At 33.8% G+C, this 26,017-nt stretch overlaps 2 protein-coding genes across 4 annotated transcripts in view; one reads left to right on the forward strand and one right to left on the reverse strand.

Annotated features, from left to right (window-relative positions):
• The first annotated feature begins 3,425 nt into the window (after window positions 1–3,425).
• On the forward strand, window positions 3,426–15,451 carry LOC134708148 (uncharacterized). Its single transcript, XM_063568467.1, has 2 exons — window positions 3,426–3,544; window positions 12,684–15,451. The coding sequence occupies exon 2, from the start codon at window positions 12,718–12,720 to the stop codon at window positions 15,400–15,402; it is 2,685 nt and encodes an 894-aa protein (XP_063424537.1). The 5' UTR covers window positions 3,426–3,544; window positions 12,684–12,717; the 3' UTR covers window positions 15,403–15,451.
• Window positions 15,452–19,723: 4,272 nt separating this feature from the next.
• LOC134708149 (potassium channel subfamily T member 2-like) overlaps window positions 19,724–26,017 on the reverse strand; it is a 94,364-nt gene continuing 88,070 nt past the window's right edge. For all 3 annotated transcript variants that reach the window (XM_063568470.1, XM_063568468.1, XM_063568471.1), the window contains 3 exons: window positions 23,401–23,485; window positions 22,538–22,736; window positions 19,724–21,539 (listed from right to left, as the gene is read on the reverse strand). In XM_063568470.1, the coding sequence (XP_063424540.1) occupies window positions 21,294–21,539; window positions 22,538–22,736; window positions 23,401–23,485 (530 nt within the window). In that variant the 3' untranslated portion in view covers window positions 19,724–21,293. The remainder of the gene's footprint in view (window positions 21,540–22,537; window positions 22,737–23,400; window positions 23,486–26,017) is intronic.

Raw genomic sequence — 26,017 nt, forward strand, 5'->3', positions numbered from 1 at the left:
TTTCTCACTCTGATTGGATGGTGATTAATTTCTCTTGCTCACTTCGACTGTATGATGATTCACTTCTATTGCTCACTTTCACTGGATGGTGATTAACTTCGCTTTCTCACTCTGACTTGATGGTGATTAACTTCTTTTGCTCACTTAGACTGGATGGTGACTAACCTCTCTTTCTCACACTAACTGGATGGTGATTCACCTCTCTTTCTCACACTGACTGGATGGTGATTCACTTTTCTTTCTCACTCTGACTGGATGGTGATTATTTTTTCTTTCTCACTCTGACTGGATGGCGACCATGGTGACTAAATTCTCTTGCTCACACTGACTGGATAGTGATTAACTTCTTTTGCTCACTTTGACTGGATGGTGATTCATTTCTCTTGCTCACTTTGACTGGATGGTGATTAACTTCTCTTTCTCACACTGACTGGATGGTGATTACTTTCTATTGCTCACTCTGATTGGATGGTGATTCACTTCTTTTTCTCACTTTGACTTGATGATGATTAAATTTTCTTTCTCACTCTGATTGGATGGCGTCCATGGTGACTAAATTCTCTTGCTCACACTGACTGGATAGTGATTAACTTCTCTTGCTCACTTTGACTGGATGGTGATTCATTTCTCTTGCTCACTTTGACTGGATGGTTATTAACTTCTCTTGCTCACTCTGACTGAATGGTGATTTAATTCTCTTTCTTACTCTGAATAGATGGTGATTAACTTCTCTTTCTCATTTTGATTCGATGGTACAGCAATATGCATCCCCTTAAGGAAGCATAAATGATTAAAATCTATACACTATGGTCATGTGAAAAAACGCTGATGTGGCTTCAACAACACGAAACTTCTTTACTGTTTTCGATTTTTAGGAGATTTCCTAAAACACATGAGGAGCGATTTACTGGACTTGAAAATTTGTATCATATAACACTTAAATGGAATATTCGACATTTCTGCGTCACAATATCCGAGACATGTAATACAGTATTATATATGTCTCTGCTGATATCGATTCTTGCTCATGATTAGATTTTTTGGATGTTGTGAAAAAGAAACCATACAGCTATTATCGGCCATGTTCAAATTATCAATGTGTTTTACAGTATTTTTTCTAGTTTCAACGTTCTCTTTAACTAATGTAAAGGCATTGCTTATTGACATAGAGCAACATGGGTTTTGTTGGTATTTTGCAATTCTGTGGAACATAGAATATTAATTTAGATTTATATATAAATTCAATCTAATCCACTCTCTCATTCTCATTTTTTTTAGCTATATCATAATACATTTATTTGGAGCTTTTCTATAATGCTTTCCAAACATTATATGGGCATAATACATTAAAACTGCATCACAGAATGTCTATAAACACAAAAAGCTTTAATGCGATAGTACCGTGACATGATGTTCCTAAAGACAGATGTCAAATGGAACTTTGATGCGAATTCATCACTTTCCATCATCTTCTCAATTCAGTCATTCCGATACAACTATAACACTGTGTTGTAAGAGTTTCAAAGTCGTTACATCTTGCAACTTGGCAAAGAATAACTTGCTTGAGTACGAGATGGCAAACTAACGAGAGGGGGCAAGGGGTGTCCCCATAACAGCAAAACAGTGAATTGATTTGGTGAAAAACAGATAACAAGGAATTGAAAAAGGATAATAACAGATTACAGTAAATGAAATATGAAAATAAATCTGTCCAGGACCAATCCAATAGATGACTCTTATATCTTAGTATATAACTTGTGGTATGGACCTAGAAAATTGTAACTTGTGTAAACAAAAAGTTTAGGCCGTTGAGGCAGTTCCGCCTTAGTTGATCATTTTCCGTAACTTGTACAATAAGTTGTAGTATGCATGTTGATTTTTTTCTGAACGAAATTACGAGGTTCTGTTTTAGATATAGAGATATTTTTAACTTACTTATAAAATACAAAAATACCCACTGAGATCAGTGGAGACAGGACATGTAACTGAAACACGCATGCCAGTTATAGTTATTCTGATAATAGAAATTGACTCAAGTGACAATTCTGATAGTATAATAGAAATTGGACCTAGTGAAAATTTGGATACAATCATGTATCTTATTTGAAATTATAGAATATGGAAAATTTGGGCACAGCATTGGAGAAGCTGTAGGATTTTAAAAAGGTTATTTGTCGAAAAATGCATCAATGGTTTCTGAGCTTCAATTTTTCGCCATGTGAAGTAGTTAAAAAGCTTTTAAAAGTATGGTGGTCAGGGTTCTCTTTCGTGTAAATGAAAAGAGATGGAGTTTCACTTATAATATAAATGCTAAAAGAAAAAGATGTTGTATAATTCCCAAAGCCATAAATCCAATCCACACCACTTAGTAATGTAAAACAATTCAAAGGAGAAAATTAACTGTCTAATTTATCCACAAAATAGTGAACCAGAAACTTAGTAACACAGTAACAAACTACAACCACTAAATCCAGTCTCCTGTGACTGTGTCAACTTTAGCATGCTAGTTGGTGTCCAATCCTCCCCTAATCAGGGACAGTGGTGTAATAGTACAACATAAAGATTATTATGTGGTCATTGAATAAAAAAAATCTATAGGGTGTACCAATGCTTTTTTTAGAACAAAATCCATACTAAAAGTTATTGTACAAGTAATAAGTGGATTATAATTTGTACAAAATGCTAAATGTTCACAGACAATGGAATTTATTACAAAGGATAATAATAATATATACTGGAATGCATGGTTCTGGTGCAATTGATTTTATATGTTTATGTGATGTATGTTACTGAAATTCTTCTGCAAATACAGGACCACACGATATCACCAGTAGAAAGACCCCAATAGATATACATTGTAAGAAGATGTGGTAAGCGTCCCAATGAGACTATTATCCATTCAAATCTTCAAATCACAATTTTCAATTACCTTCAATTTCTACGGAAAATTGGCTGTCAAAATGCTAACATTCAAATTTTCAATAACAGTTAACAGCAAATAGATTCTCACAATAACAGATAACAAAATAGAAAATAGTCCTAAAACAGCTAACAAGGAATTAGACAATAACAGCTAACAGTAATTATATTTTCAGAATAACAGATAACAAAGAATTAAAATGACCCATAACAGCATAACAGTTAAACCCCTTGCCCCCCCCCCCCCCCCCCCCTCTAACGAGTTGACTCTACAACCAACTCCTAATTAACTTCAAGTTAAATAATACTTAGAGTGCTCTATCTTTTATTTAAAGTTATAAAAGGTATTAAAAAAAGTTAATATACAGCAAGATCTCTTTTAATCTAAAATAAAGGTATGACTGCAGTTACTATACCTTTATTCCATGGCCAAATCGACCAAGGCCGAACCAAACAAGGCCGAAATAACTCCGTGGCCGAAAAGTCTTGTTTCCGATCTAAGACGAGTGCGGGATTGTCACACATATTTAGTCGAATTCAAAATGTCAGCGCCCATTAAATTTCTCAAATTTTTAGTGGAAAAGGGAAGAAGGGAGCTAAAAAGGGAGATCAAATAGACCCTTGTGTGCGTAGGTTTATACCAAATACTTTAAAGGCCTATATGAAAGTTAATATTGTTGGTTACTAGGCAAGGCCTAAAATATCTGTTTATTTCCTGCTGATATATTTCCTGTAAAATATATTTATCTATTTATATATTTATTTCCTGCTGATATATTTCCTGTAAAATATATTTATTTAGAAAAAAGTTTTTTGCTTTATGATTTACAGTTTTACCAATCCAGACATTTGTCAAGGTAGTTTATGATCAATATACATGTACTAGTGAAACTTTTAGTACTCATGTTTCCTGTTATATGATCTTTCTGATTTTAATGCCAAATTAGATTTTTACCCCAATTTCTAGGTCCTCTGAACATAGAAAATGATAGTGCAAGTGGGGCATCTATCTACTATGGACACATTCTTGTTCATTGTGGTTCATTATACAAAGGAAGATAATTTGAACTTTTGGTTGATATATATATCATTGTACATGTATATATACGAGTCTAAATTGAAAACTACGTTCAAACCTATGATTGTGTTGGATAAAAACCGCAATTTTTATACGTGTGCATGTCAAACAAATTTCGTTGTAGAAGGGTCTAAAAACAGCACAAACAACATTTTCCAAAAGACCAAAAAAGTGAAAAAGTATATTTAAACATAACGCATTTGACTAACAGGTCGAACAACTGATGTTCTTTAACCATGTTAACCCTGCTGACTGCCATTGACGATTGCCAAATAAAATTGATCACAAGATGTAACAAAATGGATCTGAATATAAATTTAATACGTCACAGAAAAACAATTTTGTTAACTTGTGGCTACGATGTTGTGCCACAATCATTGTATATATATATTGAATCTCAACAAAAACTGGATGATTTCATCAGACATGCAAACAACGCCCACCATTCAATTAAATTTACGTATGAAATTTCCGACTCTAAGATATCTTTCTTAGACACAACCACATCTATAAAGGACGGTGTCATATCAACAGACCTCTACTGTAAACCCACAGATAAACATCAATACCTTTCTCCCCAAAGCTGTCACCCAAAACACTGTACAAAAAGTATCCCGTACAGTCAAGCTCTCAGAGTCAAGCGGATTTGCTCCTCTGAGGAGGCTGTCACGAAACGGTTACAGGAACTTCGCGGATTTTTGACAAAACGAGGTTATAAGAAATTGGACATAGATAAGGGGTTTGCGCGCGCTAACAATAACAGCCGCAATGACCTCTTACAGTACAAACGGAAGAGGCGCAGCAAAATAGTCCCGTTTGTTCTTACATACAATCCAGCCTTTAATAACCTTTCACGTTTGATCCGTGCCAATTGGCAAACTATTGCCAAACACCCTAAATTATCCAAGATCTTTCCCAATCCTCCTGTCTTAGCTTTTCGGAGACCAGCAAGTCTGAAAGACTTATTTGTTAGAGCTGACGTTTCCTCAAATAAAAGCTGTTCAACTGCAGGATGGTGCAAGTCATGTGGTAACAGACGTTGCCTGACTTGTCAACAAATACTGAATACTCAAACATTCACTTGCCACTCGACTGGGTCTGTGTACACTATATATTGCAATGTAACTTGCAAAACCCAGAATGTTGTATACCTCCTTCAGTGTCGATGTGGCATGCAGTATGTTGGCGAGACAGAGCAGCCATTTAACAAACGCATGAATGGTCATAGAAGTGACTACACTTGCAAGCCCGACCTACCCGTAAGTCGTCATTTGAGATCACCTGGACACACACAAGCTGATCTCAAAAACCTTACCATCACGATCATAGACCACAACGAGTGTTGGTCGAAGGTCGACAGAGTCGCTCGGGAAAGATTTTGGATAAGAAAGTTACGGACAGTCTCCCCAGAGGGCATAAATGAAAAAACATAGAACGAGTCCCTCATTTTTCTGTGACCACCTGTTTTAAACAACGCCGGATTTAGTACTGGCTTTACAGTTCGAAATTATTTTTAAAATTACCGTTTAAATTACAGGTTTTCATTGATTCGGGATGATGTATAAGTACGTTGCCACGTTCAATTATTTAAGCTCAATATACAAAACTTATTTTTTCAATCACTATTAGACTGCTATTCGTTTGGAAGGCTTTAATATGTAGTTTCCGTTGTAATTGCCCTGCCGTTGTCTAATTTATACCATCCTGGATCGGTAAGGACACTTGATTATTTTGATTTTTTTGTTTGAGGACTGCCCTCAATGCAGTTATTACATCTCAACTGTCACATCCTTTGGAAATCTAAAGTTGTGCCATTTCACATCGTAAATAACTATTTTTATTTTTGGCATATTTCTGTAGTCTTTGCGGTGTGTTTGGAAATTTTAAAATTGTTCCAGCGTTCGCTTAAATTGTATAAATCAAGATTTTGATAGAGTCTCAATTTGAATTGACATGATTCATTTGACATCGTGCTATTATTGAAGAAGGATATCTGTTATCCGAAATATCTAATATTTGTATATTTTATAGTTATTTTATGGTGATGTTGTACCCTTTTTGACTTGTTATATATTATATTTTGTAGTGTACAGAATCATATTACATGATCCATCGCCTTGTAAGATTGATCGTTGACTATTTATTCAGTCATTTAATATATATATATATATATATCTCGCTACATTGAAGACCTGTTGGTGACCTGCTGCTGTTGTTGTTTATTTGGTCAGGTTGTTGTCTCTTTCCCCATTTCCATTCTCAATTTTATAGAAAAATCAATTACAGTAAATTAAATAAAATAAATGACCAGCTGTTTTATGTGATTGACACTGACTGTGAAACAGGGTATTGGCTGGTGATTATTTCATTTAATCAGCCACTAGTCTAGTCAATCTGTTCTAAATAAAGGTCAACCTCAAACTAATTGCAACAAAAGATTTTAATGGTAAAAACCAAAGTTTATATACATATACATCACATAGTAAAAATATACAAAAATATATTTTGCGGAAAAGGGTCATTTTGGGGTAAAAAATGAGATTTTGAAAGTAAAACTGCGGAAAATTGGGAAAACTCTAAAATTCAGTGTTTTTTTTTAACTAATGCTGATTTTTTTATCTCTAGAATGCAGAACCTTAATGAATGAATTATTAAAAGATAGTGAGACATTTATTTGCAATCAATGTGTTTATATATTATCATTATCATACTGAAAAACATCATAAAAAACAGCTAAAACCGGGAAAAATCAAAGTTTTAAGATTTTGATTGGGTTTTTTTCGTTTGAAAGCCGAATCCTACTATTTGTCATATATAACCATAATTAAACTTTTAAAACTGGATTTAGCTTAATAATATCTCTTTATCAACTATCAAAGTATGTATATTGTGTAATGAAATATAATGCATTTGATGAATTTAGTAATCGAAAATAAAATTGTTGAAAAATTGATTTTTTTTAAAATTTTTACCAAGAATAGTTTAGTGATTGTCTAATGATAAGTCAACTTTTTATCAAATTTAGCAACAACAGACAATTATACAGTCAAGTGTCCTCATTTTCTTCAACATCAAGTTCCTCTAGTTCGAGTTTGGAATTTGAACAATTTATTCCCCTGCACTCCCCACAACCACTGGAGCAAGGAATGCCATTCTTGCGGCAGCTACACCTACGGTTGTCACAATCAGTCTTGCAATTACAATGAATTATCTTCAAAAGGAATTCAGGTGCTGGCTGCTTTGTCATTTCGATTGGGAAGAGTTTTTCATTTTTCAAAGTCCAACCCCATTTCAGGGGGTCCATTTCCTCTGCTGTTTTTCCCCTCCAGTACTGACACTGAAGATAAACTCGCATCGAATGAAACTTTGCAGCATCAGAAGTAGGTCGGAGAGTCTGAACTTGCACTATAGATGATCTGTTTAGTGCCATCGTTTTGGTGGTGAACTTTCTCCAACGCAGTATGTTTAGTCCTTCTAAGGGCATGCCGCCATACAAGTTTACAAGTGCCTCTTCACCAGCTTTGCAAACGTCATCTTTTCCCATTGACTCCATTAAAAAAACTTCTCCTTGAGTCTGAAGATGACGGTCGGATTTTATTTTCTTTAATACGGCAGGTTTACCTATTCCATGCAATCGGCTTGTTGTGTCACAACCAGTAATGGCATGAACAAACGGAAGTTGATGGCATACCTCTTCACCAAGAACTTGTTGTGTTTTTTGTATATTCCAAAATTTTGAATTTTTCATCGCACTTTGCTTGTCCGTGGTAAAGAATATATGCAATGAGAATTCTTTTCTGCAAGATGACAAAGTAGTATCAACAAGTCAGTGTCTTCTCCATATATCACAACTTCTTGTCTGGTTGATTTTTCTACAGCTGTCCTAACTATAAGTAAATCTGCATCTTCCTTGGCTTGTATTGTTTCGATGCTATGTTCTTGAAATATGTCAATCAGCATTTCAACAAATCTTTGTTTGTTAGATTGGTTTAAGAGAAATGTTTCTTTCTTAACTCGTAGTGGCATGTCTCTCGTGAATGTGATTGTGTTTGATTGTATTCCTTTGCTTCTTCTCAAGTGAGTGATGTCTTTTGTTGATGAACTATCATAGCCATCCATGACTACCGTTGGGTTGGAAAATCGTTTTCTGATATGATCTATATACGTCATACAAATTTGAGAAAATGTCTGACCTTTAATCCATGGTATTCTATATAATAGAGATCCTCCGTCAATGACATGGACAATATTAGTTTCTGGTAGTTCTTGAGCTTGACAGTCACCCATGTTCCAAATAGCGTCTGCAAGTGTTGCTTTTGCTGCTTGCTTTGGAAGACCATTAGCCTCAAATAAAGAAGATGGAAAACTTGATAGTTCGTATTCAAACAGTTCTGCTGTATTGTTAAGTGAGTATTGTCCTACTGCTGTAAGTCGTTGAAACATTAGCTGAGGATCGACTTGTGGCTGTTGAGAGATATTTGAGCCTGATGGTCGTTTAGCGTCAAGTGTAACAATTTGGTCTTTCTTCTTAAATGAAATTTCTGAAACAAGATTTCCAGCTATAGACTCTATAATTTTATCGCCGACTGTCTTTGCTTCGTCTGCATTTGCATCGCTATCCGCTACCATTCCAGTTTCGATGTTTCTTAGTGTCTTGTCATTTGTGAAAGGATTACGCTCTGTCAAGAATTCAGTGAGCATATTTGAATCTTTGTTGTCTCTTTCCATTCTAGTTTTGCTGTTTTCAATGTGCTGGTCACTAGTTTTGTATCCCGTGCCAGTTAACTGCTGCATGGCATGATTGTATTCGGCTAAAGTTGGTATAGACAAGAGCCATAGTGTTCTTTGGACTTCTCCCATACCTCTGCCTCTAGTTAACCCTCCTGTTGACTTTACGCTTCTCATAAGCACTTGCTCTATCACCAAATCTGTCGACAAGCCAGCCCAAAATCAGTCACTTCTTCGAACAACATGTTTACCATTCATAAAATGAGCATGGATATCTGGATGGTCAGATTCTAGGTTCTGCATCTGAGAGAGGTAAAAATAGGCAGATTTAGTGTACAGATTGTGGCCTGAAGCTGCCAAATATGGTAGCATTTCCTTCAGTGTTGATAAATGTAGCAGCCAATCCCCGGTCCTTTCTGCAATTAGGAAACGTTTTAAAATGGCCACCATGTCTAGAAATGAAAGCCAAAGTTTAGATGTCCTGGATTGTTTTAGCTCATTCCGTTTCTTTTGTAGTAATTCTTGTACGGCTTGTAAAGTTTGACTCTCAAGTGCGTCTTGTAGAGAGATTTTCTCTTCGTGTAAGTGTTCGTATAATTCACAAGCTTCCGTTAGCAGTGGATGTTCAATACTTGGGGAATGATTGATTTCGTTTTCATGTTCTTCTAAAACGTTATGCCCAAAAATTTCATTTGTCATCAAAGTGTGAAGAGCTGTGTCAACGAGCATGAATCCACGGACAGCACGGGATACGGCTTTTCCATATAACATATGTGTTACTGCATTAGGTGCATAAATAAGTTCAAGTACTTCTTTCAGGCCTGAGCCTGACATAATCCGCCCAATACTGCCCAAAAAACTCATCTGTGTATGAAAACCACCTAATCGTACAATAATGTTACTGCATTCTTCTCCACTTGTGATCATGATAGATTTCCAGTAGAGTGGTTGATCAAATGTGATTACTGGAGTTCGTCCTTGACGAGAGGTCTGTTTTGATACGAACATAAGGGTGGAGTAGATGCAGCTCATATCACTTGGATTTAGGTCAATCATAGGCAAAAAAGTAACATCAGAGACACCTGTACTGCTACCTTTCTGAAACATCTGCATTGTTCCTGACCATTCAGGAATAGGGGACTTTAATTGCCTTGTTACATGTCTTAATGCATCGATTCGCCATGAATTGTTGAACACTCTGCCTTTCAAACTTTGAAGTTCTGGAAATTTCAATGATGCAAAACCTTTGTGTTTATCTGCATTGTAGTAATACATGTTGATTTGACCACATGCTAGTATTTCTTCTGTTGTAACATCTAACCTAAGAATGTGAATAGGTGCTTTTTCTATGCCTGGTGTAATACATGAAATTATCCCCATACCATGAAAGGTATTGTTTCCGTCAACAGTACAAAGGTTGTGATCTACGTTGTCAGCCACGTATTGGAGACAATGTGATTCATCATAATGATTTGATGTGTTTTCTTGTTTCGAGATTACAGCAGATGTTTCAAATTTCTGAACCTCTGAATATGACGAACAGAAACCCATGTTGCTTAGTGTATCAACTAAAAATCTTGAGCCAAACATATGATGCATCTGTATGGCAAGTCCAAGCTGCAGTGGTTCAATTACAAGTCTAGGTCTTGTTGCTTGCATGATGGCCTGTCCTATCGAACTTATTTTCAATGAGGCATCCTTTTCCGAAAATAAAATGTTCAAAAATACAGCCAAACTTTCGGGAATGTGTTTTTCATGTGACAAAATATCGTTGTTGCTTGGATAATAATTCTTGTCCACTGGCATAGATCTAATTTCGGATTTAATAAGTGCTGCTGCTGTTTTTAACAAGAAAAGCTTGCTGTCTTCGTCTGATTTTTTTAGCTGAGATTCTTTATAAAAGTTGTGAATTATAGTAGACGCAGTCTGTCGGAATGTTACTACATTTGGTTTTCCATTAAGCTCTGTTATTAAAATTGATGATCCATAATGTTCTTGCACCTTCTGCTTCATGTATGGTTGACTATATGCTTCATCACCACACAAAGCTTTCATTCGATCAACTAGGTCTTTGATGGTTAATTGTTCATCGTCGTTATCTTCCAAAAAATCAAGCACTTTTAAGAAATGTTGGTCATTTGTATTTGGTCTGCCTCTTTTTATTTGGCTCTTGTCTGACTTTGGTGAAAATAGCTGTGGTACATTCTTTCCAGTTCTGAAGTTTGTGCTGCAGGAGCTATGGTATAATGCGTCAACTGCGTGTAAATCCCGTGCAAACTCTATTCTTCCTTTGACTTCGGTTGCCCATTCATCTTTTCTTTCAATGCAAATCTGCTCTACGGTTGTCTGAAATTCCGTTGTTTGAACGGCATGCACCTCAAATAATTTTCTTTTAGCTGTTGTTTCAATGGTAGAATTACCACAAAATAAGCAGTCTTCTTGAAAGCTGAACTGTTTCTCTGCCCGAAGTGTAGGTGGTGTAGCTAGCGGTGCTGGTGATGTAGATTTTCTTTTTAATCCTTTGATGACGAGTGGATTTACATAAGAACGGCGGCAGTGTAAATGCACAAGCTGACCTGACCTGGCAACAATAGTGTCTCCTCTTTCTATACTTGCATTATTGATTCCAATACTGCCCTTTTCTCGTAGTTCAACAGTCTTGCTTCCATTTTGTATATCATCATTACATATTATGCAATTATCCATGTTTTCTTTATTTCAGCAACCTACAAAATATAACGAAACTCATAAATATATGTTTTTTGATTGTTACAAATTATGCAGATTTATGTAAATACTACTAATATTCAATCAAAATTGTGGTGGTTTTTTTTTAAATAATTATTTTTCTAAATACTAAATTGTTAGTTCCATCTAACTGTAATTTACTAATAATAAAACATGATTCATAGAAAATCCATATCAGTCATTTTCGCTACGAATATTAATGATATTTAGCCATTAATATTTTTAAATATATTTCTCTCACTGAAATATCACTATGGATCAATCTCTCTTTTGTAAAACTGTTGAAAAGTTATTTCATTTAGTAAAGTTATATCGTTTTTCCTGTTTTTCCCCCGAGTTTATAGCATAATACGAAATATGTCAAATGACATGTTTTTGTTAATCCGGCGCTTCGTACTTTTTTTCCCGAAATAGGGGAGGTTAGGAAAAAACAATTTTATCGTATTTTAATGCGTTCTTTGTAATGTATTTTGTTTTTGTTTATTAATTTCTAGGTTTATTTACTTAGAAAACGAAGCAGTTCATTTTATTTACGGCTATATTTATGAAAACAAAATATCAAATATCTAAGGGAGATAATCAAAATTCGCGGAGTAGAATGTCTTTGTTTTGATTAAAGTTACGCATATATTTGGAATAATGTAGTGTGTATTGGTTGCAGATTTATTTACAATTATAATATCTAAGTTATCATTTAATATGCATACCATTCTCTGTTGAAATTGAGAGTTTCAACGTTGTTTACTTCTTGTACCGTTTACATGACGTCATATTTAACTGTGTATGGTGGGCGGTCTTGACAAAAATACTCGACGTTATATTGTACATTTTAAATCCGATTTTTAAATATGTTCCGCAAAATATATTTTTGTATATTTTTATTATGTTCTTTTTCAAATACAACACAATGATTTACCACAAAAAAAGCTTGTGTTGCAATTAGTTTGAGGTTAATTTTTATATTGACTAGACTACACTGTCACAATCATCAGAAAAGCATTTTTTTTGTCGTTTATATATACATGTACTTGCAACATGCATGACAGTAAAAATCTTACATCACATTGCAAACACGCAACAATCTAACCACAACGCAATAAAAAAATCCTATTGAGAACACAGTTGACTGTTAAATGTCACCATCATCTAATCTGAATTCCCTATTGTGTACATTAGATTGTGTTTATATGACTGTTATTTATATTTTCAGAATGAAGTATAATTAGCTAGGAACTTATGATAAAATGGAATCAGCAAGAAAATCAAAAAGACAGAAAAGGGGCCGAAAAGTAAAGTTGGACAAAACTGCTGATCAGTTGTGTCAGTTGCCAAGGGAAAAAGACAGTACTTGTGCAGAAGTTGAGATATGCAATAATGAAAGTCAAAGTTTAGATCAAAGTGTTTCTGAGAATGCTGAAAATGAGGATTATCACTATGGTTATTATGACGACTATGAAGACACTTTTAATTATGGTGATGGTTTTGAACCAGAAACAGTGGAAGTTTTAAAGGACAAAATATTTGGTTTAATCTTGGCTATTTGTAAAGCTGGTGAATTTTCCCATGATGCTCAGCATTATTTAGTGACTATATTAAGTGTTTGTAGCATAGATCAGAGAAAAGAGTTAATGAAAGTTAAAGAAAGTATATATAATCCACTAACTTTAGCCTGTAAACTGAGAAATCTGGATTTAGTCAAGTTTTTTGTGGAACATTGTCAAGCCGATGTAAATGGTGAAGGCTGTAGAGGAAGGCCATTACTTTGTGCTGTGACAAATGGGGACGAAGATATAGTCCACTATTTACTTGAATGTAATGCAAATATCAACATTCATTATGCTCCAAACTACAATTTGCTGATGCTTGCTTTAAAACTATTCCCTGAAGAAAAATTTGGTACGTTTGGCTATGAAGCTATTCGTGACTTCAAACAACATGAAGAAGACAAAAAAGATAAACAGAAACTTTTTACTCAAATGATTCATAAAACTGAAATCGTGAAAATGCTTGTTGATAAAGGGGCAATTGAAAAATGTACTAAAGCTCAGATATTTTACATATTAATTTCAATGTTTGATGAAGAATTATTTATACCCAATTCTTCACAGAAGATTTTACTTGACAAAATTCCCGACTTTGGTAACATTAGGAATGCAAAAGGCATGACCATATTAGGGTATGAGATGATTCACAGAAGTTTAAGAAACATGTCAGAATTTCTGAAACCTTACCTAGAAAATGTCAACAATATTAACACAGCAAATGTTCTCCGATTCTACTTTGTTTCTGAAAATTCTGATAACATTGAAAACAATGTAGACGCTGTGTTAAAATCATTTGTTATTGATAAGGAAACAAATGAAGCATGTACATGTCAAATTAAAAACTCTCACAAGGAGAAGCCAATATACGTTCATCTACTTACGTATTTAGCATGTGATGGAAGCTTTTCTTGCTACTTAAAACTTTTAGAGATGCCAGAAATACCTTTTGAAGCTAAACTGAATAGTTTAGAAATGTTGGGAACATATTGCCATGATCATATGCAATCTATGTATGCAATTCGCTGCTGGAATTCTACAAAAAAGATCAGACAATTAAGATGTCTCCGTATGACGAGGAATAGAATGTACCATACAAGGATTCATACTTATCAGAAAAATGTGTCTATCTTTGAAAGTGGAGACACAGATGAAGATGCAGTTCCTCTTGCACCTAATGGTAATCCATTGTCAAAGTATTTTGGGGATACAGTAGATAAGGCCATACATATTGTGAATCAATGCTATGATAATCTAGTGCGGCAGGATAAGGTTCCAGATTTCACTGTAAATTCACCAAACATCTCATTCGTATCACTTCTAAAAAATCATATGAAGGAAGCTAATGAAGATTTTCTTGTGGATACAGACATAGTACTGATGCTGAGAAATGCATCATTTTTTCAACGTTTGATAGGATTTGGAGATTTCGGTACATTCAAAGCATTTAAATGTTTGGCAGATGAGTTATACAAAAGGGAGAGAACCCAGGCCTATGTAGCAATGGTAACATACAGTTTCCCGTACTTTGTAAAGCACCTTCCAAATGAAGACAGTCTAAGTATCTTTGACAAGAAGTTATACTTGAGTAAGATAATTGCAAGATTGGTGAAGGTTGTTGTGAATAAAAGTTTACAATTGACCTTTGACCTCCTAATGGCAATCTGGAAGTGCTGTTTTCTCGAATGCTGTGTCACACCAAGAAACCAGAGAAAATTTCTAGAATTTGCATCATTGCTTGTGATGATGAAGATAATGTCTAGAAGGAATAAGACAGCATTAGAGAGTGGAAGATTTTCAGAGTTTATGAGGATTGTTATAAAAGCTGATCTACGGAATTTATACGGTCAAACATTGTTACATTACACAGTACCCACCTTGTCAAAAGACACAGTCGATACATGGATGTCGTATGAAAGAAGTCCTTTAATATGTCATTTCTCTGGATCGATTGAAATGATTAAACTGTTGCTAGCTTTCGCAGCAGACCCAAATACCTATGATGATATGGGCAAGACACCTCTTCATTATTGCTTCATGTTAATGTATGATGACATTGAAAATGAGGATGAGTCAATTGGTGTAAATAGTCCAGAAGATGTAGTCCGAACCCTCTTACATGGTGGTGCTCATCCAGATAGTGTTGATTATTCAGATAGTACTCCGATTGAGAAATCTGAAATATCAGAACATCCTCTATGTAAAGTATCAAATCGCACCCTTCAATGCCTAGCATCAAATGTAATTGTGAACAATAAGATAGTACTTCGTGATCATCTACCGCCACATTTAGTCCACTTTGTTGAAATGCACAAGAAAAAGGGTAAAGCAACAGCAATGAGATTTCCTGAACATTTCTTTGGTTTTTCAAGTGTTTATTGGGCATGAGTTTATGTTGCTGTTTGTTTTTAAAATACAGTTTGTTACTTTAAATGTTTCACAGCTGTTTTTTTTTTTATCTGTGTGGCAAAAAGCAGGTTAATTGACATCTCCTCTCTGTCTGGAATACCTTGGGTAGAAAACTTATCTTGGCTTCTATGGACATGATTGAATGAAACGTTTTATATTTAAAATGAAGCATGGCAATGTTGAGTTGTAGTGTATAAGCTAATTATACAACCTTAGTGTATAAGGGTTGAAAAAATTGTTGTGTAATGTCCAGTGGCAAATAGTACATGCATGTCATGATGATAAGGTTACTGGTATGACTGTTTAATATCCAATGGGTATTTACATGCATACTCAGGAAGAGAACATATTTTGTTAAAAGATTTCCTAGAAATACAGAAATTGCTGAAAGACTCAATTTAAAAAGTTTTTATTAGGTCAAGTGTTTATTTTCTATGTTGTGTTTTGTAACGCTTGTTAGTCTTTGTTTTTTTTGCAATATCAAAGTCAGTTTGTTAACTTATGAACCAATATCCCATTGGTATCTTCTGCCTCTCATTTAATTTGACAGTTTTGTCATATGAATAAAAACCCTGCTTTGTAAATACTGACAGGCTAAGCAGAATTTTTAAAAGGCTAGTTCACAATCATAGGAAGACATGTACATTGTACATGATTCTGACTGAGCCAATCCAGTCTACTCTTACAACGAATGCAAAACAAATACAATTTTTAAGTCATGGTTTTGAATCCTGGGGGAGGATGTATCAAAAACATGATCTGGTGTCTAGATCTGGGTACACAATTTTTAACACATGCTACCAGTTAAACTTCATCAGATAGGCTTGTGTTAAAAAATGGTCTTGAACATGCATGAAATATTTGCCACTGGACCAACAATCAATCAATTGATCAATCCAATGTTGAGAAAGCAAAAAATATGCAATTATTTAGAGCAACACAATCTAGAAGGCATATACAAAATAGCCAATACAACTGTAGGACAACCTTAAAAGAAAGAAGAGGGGTATGATTGACAATGAGACACTACTCTACAAGAGACCAAAGGACATGGAAGTCAACAAATACAGGTCACAGTACGACATTTATCAATGAGCAAAACCTATACCGCATAGTTAGTTATAAATGGCCACAAAATAACAAGTGTAAAACAATAGACAACTTTCGAGTTCGATGCATTTCCGTCAAAAACTCTGGTTTTTGTGAACGTCATTTCTGCGTTTAGGGGCGTCGTCACTTCCATTCCAATGTTGAGCGAGTGGTTGGAAAACTACAATTCTATATTGTACAAATTATTCGACAAATTGAGTTCTCAAAATTGACAATCAGCACTGGTGTCATTAGGAAATTGTCATTAAGTACTTACAGAACAACCCTTCTTTCTATTTTATCCTGCACAATGACGATCACTAAGAGGCTTGATGAACGTAAATAGTGTAGGGATACAGGCAACCCCCTCGATCTGGTAAATGACTTCAGAAAGGCGTGTATAATTGACGAGTTTTTTCAGGTGACAGATGAACTCAAAGTGGTCTATTCAAATGAGAAAAATGACGGCCTGATTTATGTAAAAATTTATCAACCAAAAAATATATGATGTACAGCAATAAACGACAACCACTAAAATTACAAGCACCACATTTACCTGAATGAGTATTTTTTTTTTTTAAATCCAGCAGATTATCAAATCATTGTATTGTGAATTAACAATGGATATAGACTGTTGTCAAGAAACCCTATCATCATACAAACACCAATTAAATGTACATACAAATATCTTTTAAATAGCAACAACTCCTGTATGGATTAGTGGTGATAGAAACGAAAGAGACAACAACCCAACGACACAAGTAACTTAAAGACATACTGTGGATTCATTTATTTTCGTGGGTACCAATTTTCGTGGATTATGGAAAACTTGCAAGTTCGTGGCTATTTAATTTCGTGGTTTTGCCAAAGTCTACATACAAGCCTACAGAAAATTTGTTATTCGTTGAACATTTAGTTTCGTGGTTCACTAGAACCCACGAAAGCCATGAATATTGGTATCCCACTAATTATAATGAATCCACAGTAACACGATAACATTTAGTTTTCGACATCAGACAATTATTTATGCCTGAACTGAGAGGGCAAATCATTTAAAAAAGTTGAAACAAATTTTATTTTTTTATTTGTAACATTAGAAATTAAAAAAATAACACAATATATAAAACATCTGTATATATAATAATAAGTGATGTAGTACAAATACAGACAACCAAAATTTCATCTTATTTAATAAAAGTAGAAATATTTTTCTGTATAGTAGACTAGTTTGAATCCTCTTCCACTAAATATCTAAATCTTGATTGTTCCTATAAAATCACCAGTAAAAGTTGTTCTCTATCTAATATTATCAAAAGCTACAAAATTGCAAAATTTATTCACACTTGAATATTTAATTCATAAAAACACAGTGCCAAACTGGATCACACCTTAGGTTCCTCTTAGTTCCTCTTTGGAGCTACTGAAAATTCATTTGACTCCAAAAAAAAAAGAAGACAAAACTGGTTAAGCCCTATTTTACGAAATTTTCCTTTGATCCTACTGACTCATAATTTCCTTTCTCAGCACAGTAGATAGAGTGATATTAAAAATTATCTCTAGAAACTAAGGGCACACATACTGTTGTCAATGAAATTAACAACATCGTCCAAAGATAAAAAAGCGATAAACAAATTATCATTGGTCATCTCAACTCAACTGTTTTTCTCACATTCGATGTACTGTCTCAAGTGAGAAAATCAATCCTGTTAGTATAACAAACAATAACCTATAAATATCAGCTAATGAGAGGAAGATAAATACTTGTTTATTATCTTTATAAGAGGATAATAAAATATTGTTTTTCTCTTTAAAAGAAATATAGACTATCAAATTACTTATTTTAAAGGAATAAAAAAACTATTAAATCACCAGACTAAAGGGAGATAAAAACCTTTTATATCTCTCAATAAAGAGGATTATAAACAATAAATAGCAATATAAAATATACTAGTAATACCAGTTAAAGCATTGTACAGCAATAACAAAACAAGAAATAAATACAACAAAGGTAAATAAATAAATAAACAAACAAAACTGATAAATCACAATAAAAAAACATTGCACTGACAAAACATTAAATAAAACTGAGATTCTCTGTAAATATGATGAAATATGCAAAATATTATGAACTGTATATTTAAACTTTCCATATAAATAAATATCTTAATAATAAAGTTGAATAAAAAACATTTGCAACAAATTGTTATTATTCAAAGATCACATTAAAAAAGAAGACTTATAATGAACAATTTTATTCATCTCACAAATATTCTCCCGCAAGAACAATTCCTCCCCCTTAATTCTCTTCTGTCAATCATAAATACAGATGTTTTACATATATACCCCAGATTGTAATGCCACTTAAAATAGAACTAAAAATTTAAACAAGTAACTGAACAGAACATTGCTTTTGTATTTATCTATAATTGATAGTAATAGTTACCGGCCTTGCTTTATAATTTGATGAAAATAACTGTCAATATAGTGATGAGTATTAAAGCTAATAATTTCATAAGTAAATAATGTAAGTAAACAGTCTGATTAAAAATGACTAGAATGTTTAATAAATAAGTGAATGTGCAGTAAACCTTTATATACAACTACACAAGTCAAGAAATAGCATTACAAAAGGGAAATGTTTACTTGCACTCTTATGTATTTTTAATCCATTAGGATTTGTCGAAATATAATTCCAGTAGTATTACGATAAATACAATTCTTACATTTCTAAAACACATTTTTAGGTTTTAGACAAAATAAGAGATATATACTTCACCATATTTTGTTACAACCAACATGAAATTTAAGTATACATATACAGATGTAATACACAGAAGAAAAAAAACACTTTCGGTACTAAGCACAACATTAACAGCACCAAATAACATAAATAAATAACATCTGCTCATTATTCTGCTGTGCCTAGCATTAGATGACTGTAACAAACAAACAACTTTATATCATATAATACAAAGGTAAAGGACTGACCCTTTATGGGCAATAAAAATTTCCTACTTTGTCTACTGTTTCCTATTTTGTCTCCATTTTAAAATCGATTTTCTCCCTTAAAACTGATCAAGTAAAAATGTAAATTGTTAGTTACAAACATATACCATCATACAGTCACACATTTTAACAGCCATGTAAAATACATTTTTGTAACATAGAAACAATAAATTGGATTTCAATATGTATACATTGTATATAAATGTGTAAAACAAGTAAAAATTGATATGTGCAAAAGCTATGAATATAAGCATATTATTATACCTTGTCCCCTTTTCTTTCTTTAATATTTGTTTGATGGCCAATTACACTATTTATGGGTAAATCAGCTGACAATTTAATATTGAGGATTGGACAAGGGGTCAGTAATTCTCATTCCTGTCCTTAATCCTCCCACTTTCTTCCTCATTTTATTACTTCAAATTCTGTATGACATCCTTACAAGAATCTCCTAAAATGCTTACTTCAACCACCCCTGTCCATTCGCCTTGCAACCAATTATTACTTTAAAAAAATGTATTTTATTTCTATAATAGATTGATTGATTGTGTTTTAAAGCCACTTTTAGGCAATTCCGTGGAGGTAAGTTTAATGGTGGAGGAAGCCAGAGTACCCGGAGTAAAGCACTGCAGAGGCGGATTAAGGGGGGGCCCAGGGGGCCCGGGCCCCCCTTTTTTCGGAAAAAAATTGGTTGCTTATATAGAGAATCAATGAAGTGTGACTGGAGCGGGCCCCCTCTTAGGTCAGTCAGTGGGCCCCCACTTATGAAAATTTCTGGATCCGCCACTGCACTGACCTTTGATAGGAAAACTGACAATTAAGATTGGAGTCAAGTGCACCCGCATGAGTGGGGTTCGAACTCACAACGTCAGTGTTGACTGTCTAGTGATTACAGTAGACCACTTTGCCACCAAGGCCCTTTTCTTATTATGGAAGACTCCTCATTAATAGCATTTTTTTGTTTGTTCATTCAAAGAAACAACAAAAAGTCGAGAAATTATTATATCTTCAAATAAAGAAAGAAAGCAGTATAAACTATAAATTTTTCCATCATTCTCATTTTTCCGAATGTCCTTCAACTCAGATATATATAACCTTGACATAGAAACTGGCGATTAAGGTCATTATAAAAACATGACACCAATAAAAGATTTATAATATAACATGATTGATTGATTGTTGCTAGCTTAATGTCCTATGTACAATATAACAAAAGAGAAACATTGTACACAAAAAATGTGATATCAAATGCAGCTTATAAAAGTATCACAATATTTCATATAAAGTCAAGTATGATATACACACAAGTAACCTAGTGAATGAGTTATCTGTAATATTCACATAGTTCTAGTTTGGCAACATCATTGATGCCTCTTACTCTGCTCTTATTGAGACAAAGTAGAATTGTTAGTTCAGGTGCCTTTTATGATTCTATAAACAGTACAGAGACATCCACAGACAAAAAAGCTCCGATATTCTTGTACAGAGACATCCACAGACAAGAAAGCTCAGATGTTCTTGTTTAAGTATCTCACAACCATCTTAAAAAGGCTCTAAGTTTTAACATTTAATGCACTTATTTTCAATCTTAAAGCTGTTTCTCTCCAGCAGTTTCTGAATTCTACTTGGCATCCATTTATTGATGTTATACTAGGTAAGTCTCTCATGCCATACATGATAAAGTGAATACTTGGGTCATGAGCACAGCCCATTCCAATCTCGAGTCCAGTACAGCACTCCAAAATTGGAGATTGTGATTCAATACTGAATACCATTCACACAACTGTGCCTTTAAGCCCTGCAGAGTTTGGAGTTCTAAGTTCAGGAGCTGATTTTTTACTGACCAGTGTTTTTTTATAACTGAATTCCTCATGATTGTTATAGAGTTCTGGTACTGAGCCTTTTTGTTTTCTGTAAACAGCCTGATCTTTGGCATTACCTAGATGGAAATGTGGCACTGAGTTGGTGGTAGGTGAATATGATTCGTCTTCACTGTCACCCACAAATACCACTGGAATCGGCTGAAAAATATAGTATTTTACCGTGAAATTATTAACTTTCATTGATATCTGACTTAATCATCTTTATTGGTTTACCTTCAAGTTTATAGGCATTCAGAACTTCCTAAATTTAGGGTTTACCTGTATTCACAAAATCCACTAAAATTGGTATCCCATGAATAATACTTTACCATTGCATGTTATAACATACAAATCTATCATGTTTTAACTGTGAGTACTCTCTGATCTGTATTTAGTGTTTTTTTGTTATAGGGATGGGTAAATACCCTGCCATGAGTGATCTGTGCTTTTGTTACTTGTTTTTCAGCTTTGAATTGATCTGATGAGTTAAATAAGACCCTTTCAACTGATTTTTATAGTTTGTTCAAATGGTGAACTGTTACACCACTGTGTTAGATTAGAGGAGGATTGGTGAACTGTTACACCACTGTGCTAGATTAGAGGAGGATTGGTGCCCTCAAAAATGTTTTACCTCTCTACTTTCTGTATGTCTTAAGGTGGTACCTAACACTACAGGGAGATAACTCTGTAAAGTCAGCTAAACATTTTAATTACGTTGTGTTGTAAAAAGGATATCACGCTTCTCAATGATCAAAATTGGTATTTGTCAAACTGCTATATAACCAGTGTAATTTTTCTGACAAAACGGTTGGTTCAAAATTTTTGAAACTTTTATATTTTTGTACAACGATCAAAGTTAGTACTTTGACAAAATTTTAGGAAAATTTAACGAGCCAAATTAATTTTAGTGAAAGTGTTGGGTACCACCTTAAGTTAGAACCCTGAAATACAGTGGTTGATATTTGTTGCTGTATATCATATTTGTTCATTTTTCATTGTTTTTTTACATAAACAGGCCGTTAGTTTTCTTATTTGATTTGTTTAACATATGTCATTTTTACAGTTGACTATGCAGTATGGGTTTTGCTGATGGCATTTGGTCTCTGTTAGAAAGATGTCTCATTGGCACAGTTATCTGCCCCTGATTAGACACCTACCTTACAGTTTCCATGAGATGAATCTGCTCCTGGCGTATCTCCGTCTGTTCTACTATCAGTGCTGATTACAGGACTAGTAGCCTCTATATCACAGTTATCTGCCCCTGTTGGTTCTTCTCGTGGTTGTGACTGCATTTTTTTCCTCTCGTCAATTAATGGGGAAGGTTGAGGTGAAAGGGAACTTGGTTTAATGAGGTATCTTAAAGTAAATAATAACATTATGCTTTACCCTGCTATACACAAAATCATAATTCATCCTTAATTTTTTATTTCTGTTTTATAAAATCAATAAGATCTCATCTAATTGGGATGCATTTAGAACATGTCAAGTTATTTTCCTCGTATAAATGCCTTTATATGCCAAGTCAAAAATATGAAGTTCATTAGCTTTTGTTGTTCATTTAGACTTTGTTAGGTTGCACATTTGACTTGAAAAGTTTAGTAAATATATTAAATTTATAGTTTTCCACTACAGTCCTGAAATTCAAGGCTGACTGTTTGTGGTATGTAAAATTGAGAATGGTTTGTGGCCAGTAAAATTGAGAATAGTTTGTGGTCAGTAAAATTGAGAATGGTTTGTGGTATGTAAAATTGAGAATGGTTTGGTATGTAAAATTGAGAATGGTTTGGTATGTAAAATTGAGAATGGTTTGTGGTATGTAAAATTGAGAATGGTTTGTGGTATGTAAAATTGAGAATGGTTTGTGGTATGTAAAATTGTGAATGGTTTGGTATGTAAAATTGAGAATGGTTTGTGGTCAGTAATCTACTTCTTGATTTTAAGTTTGATGATCCTGCTCAACATGTGACACCCGTCATTCAAATAACTAACATCAAAGGACCAGATAACATAATTTACTTACATTATATCATCCTCTTTCAGACGTAGATCATAACTGGGGTTTATAATCACATATGATATGGTGTTCCTCTTGTCACTTGCTGCATCTGAAAAAAACATTTTGAAACATGAATGGTCTATTTGACAAATACTGAGTACTGTGAAAGTACTTTTATTCGTGGGGTACCAATTTTCGTGGTTTTCGTGGATGGCTTTATCCACGAAGTTAAGTGTTCAACGAAATAAAACAACCATTGTCAAATTCACGACATGGAAAGATCCCCATAAAGGTTTAACTACTGATATGATATAGAGAATATATCAAATAACCTCGAATCTGAGAATACTTTAATAGCAGTCACAGAACTACAACCGCATGCAGGATTATACCCATTTATTCTTTAATAAACTATACTGTACAACTTTTGATCTTTTAATGCTCATAAAAATATTTTTTTCGATGAAAGTCAGATTTCCGGTATTATGATAAAGTGTTCCTTTTATATCCTCATCAGTGTTCCAGCTATGATTTCAAAAGGGCAGGGTGCCAATCCTGAAAAAGGGCATTTAACGCGCGATATGATAATATGAAATGGGCATATTTTAATAAAAGATATTAATCAAACATTGTGTTTATTCGTTGAATCACAGGTTATACATGAACAACATCATTAGCCCATATAGAACTCTATCTTTCTACTTTTTAGGCTGAAAAACTTGTCAAGCAGCTTGTCACACAAGGCTTTTTATCATTACTTGGCACAGTTGAACTTTATATGCAGTATGTTTTAATTTGAAAGGTCACCTGTTTCATTCTGTTTCTATGGTCTGCCACATTTTACAAGTTTCACCTTTCTACCCCTGCTGTGCTTAATGGCAATACAGCACAAAACAGCTGTGCTCAGTAAATGCACAATTTTAGGATATATAGCAACAGTGAAAAATTGTATCAAAAATAAAGAATACAGAAAAAGATAACCAAGGCACCCTACCAACACTGCTACTAAGACCCTCTTTAACTTTTCCCATAACTCAAAATAAATACCTAAACATATATATTCTTATGCAAGAAGTATGTAGACAAATTTTAGAATATGTAAATGGGTTACTCAATGCTAGGAGAAAAATCAGTTTGAGTTATCTTTCTTTATTCGGGTTTGCTCCTTCTTTGGAGGATTATAAACAGTACGTAAATATGATGTAAATAGGATCACAATATGGCGTCCGATTTTGTTATTTTCGTATCAAAAATGAAGGCAGTCAATGACAAATACGTCTGAATTTTCTATTTATTTCACGGAAAACAAGTAAAACAATGTCTTCAACGAGTTTATTATGGTTTTCAACTTTCTGTCATTACGTTTCCTCCATGAAACTACGGTAAACATCGCAAATTGTGCCCAAGTTGTATGCACATTTCTTCAAAGATAATTGCCGACTGACTGATTCTATTTGAATGAATTAATGTTGATGATCATTAATGATCCATCCGATAAACGGATTAACTATAACAACAGATTATGACACCAGTTGTAACCGTTGATTAGCTTGGGGTCGTAAACAAAGTGATAAACTTTTCCCCAGGTAAAATTTAGTAATTAGCGTATCATATCAATACGAACAAATTAATATACAATCGATCTTCAAAAAAGGCAGGGCAACCCTGGAAACTGTAAAAAGGGCACAGGGCGCCACTCGGGAAAGGGCGGGCGCCGCGCCCTCTGAAAACGGCCTAGCTGGAACACTGCTCATAGTTCTGTACATATGGGAAATAATAATTTCATGCTTGGCTTGATTTTGATAAGAATTATTTGACAATTCAAGATATGTTTATAGCAATTATTTATGATACTGATTTCTTTAGGCCACATGTTTATGGCCTAATTAACACCTTTGATGGTCCTTAATCTGTTGATCACTTTATCTTGGGTTAATTAGAGGTAATTGTCACTACGATTAACAGGGGCAATGTTTACTCTGCAATTTTCTTCAATCCAGACTATTTGTTACCTTCGTTTCTAAAGGCTTTAATTGTTCATTTTCTTTTTTAGAAAACTAAAATCAACGAATTTAAGAACCCACGAACATGTAAATATTGCTTAAACCACAAAAATTGATACCCACGAATTAAATTACTTTCACAGTAATTGATTCTGCTACACACTTTTATTGCAAACTAAATGAAATTTTTCCACAGATTCAATTTTTGGCAGTTCTATAGTACCGTTGAATATATACAATAGGTATTATCATTGCATATTTTTTTTACTAGGATCCTTAAATTTATTCTAAGAGAAATCCATCACTTATAGATTAATTTAAACAAAATATCTATAATATGCCTTCATACGGGTACTTCACAGTTTAATTTTTTTTCTTTATTCTATTATATTTCAATGTTTACTTCTGGCATTGGGTGGAGAGTTTTCTCATTTGCAATTATACCACATCTTCTTATTTTTATTTGATATGAAAATAATTATTGATATCAAAATGTTTTAAGCCTAAAGATAACACACATTACTCACAGATAATGTTTGCTATTTCAGCTAGCTGTTCAATGTGAATTAAAATTTATGTCCCTTTTATAATCAGGGAAATAACAGAATCAAATCGATAATTGGCAAATGGACTATTAA

Source organism: Mytilus trossulus, chromosome 2, assembly GCF_036588685.1.
Source record: "Mytilus trossulus isolate FHL-02 chromosome 2, PNRI_Mtr1.1.1.hap1, whole genome shotgun sequence".
In the NCBI taxonomy this organism is placed as follows: domain Eukaryota; kingdom Metazoa; phylum Mollusca; class Bivalvia; order Mytilida; family Mytilidae; genus Mytilus; species Mytilus trossulus.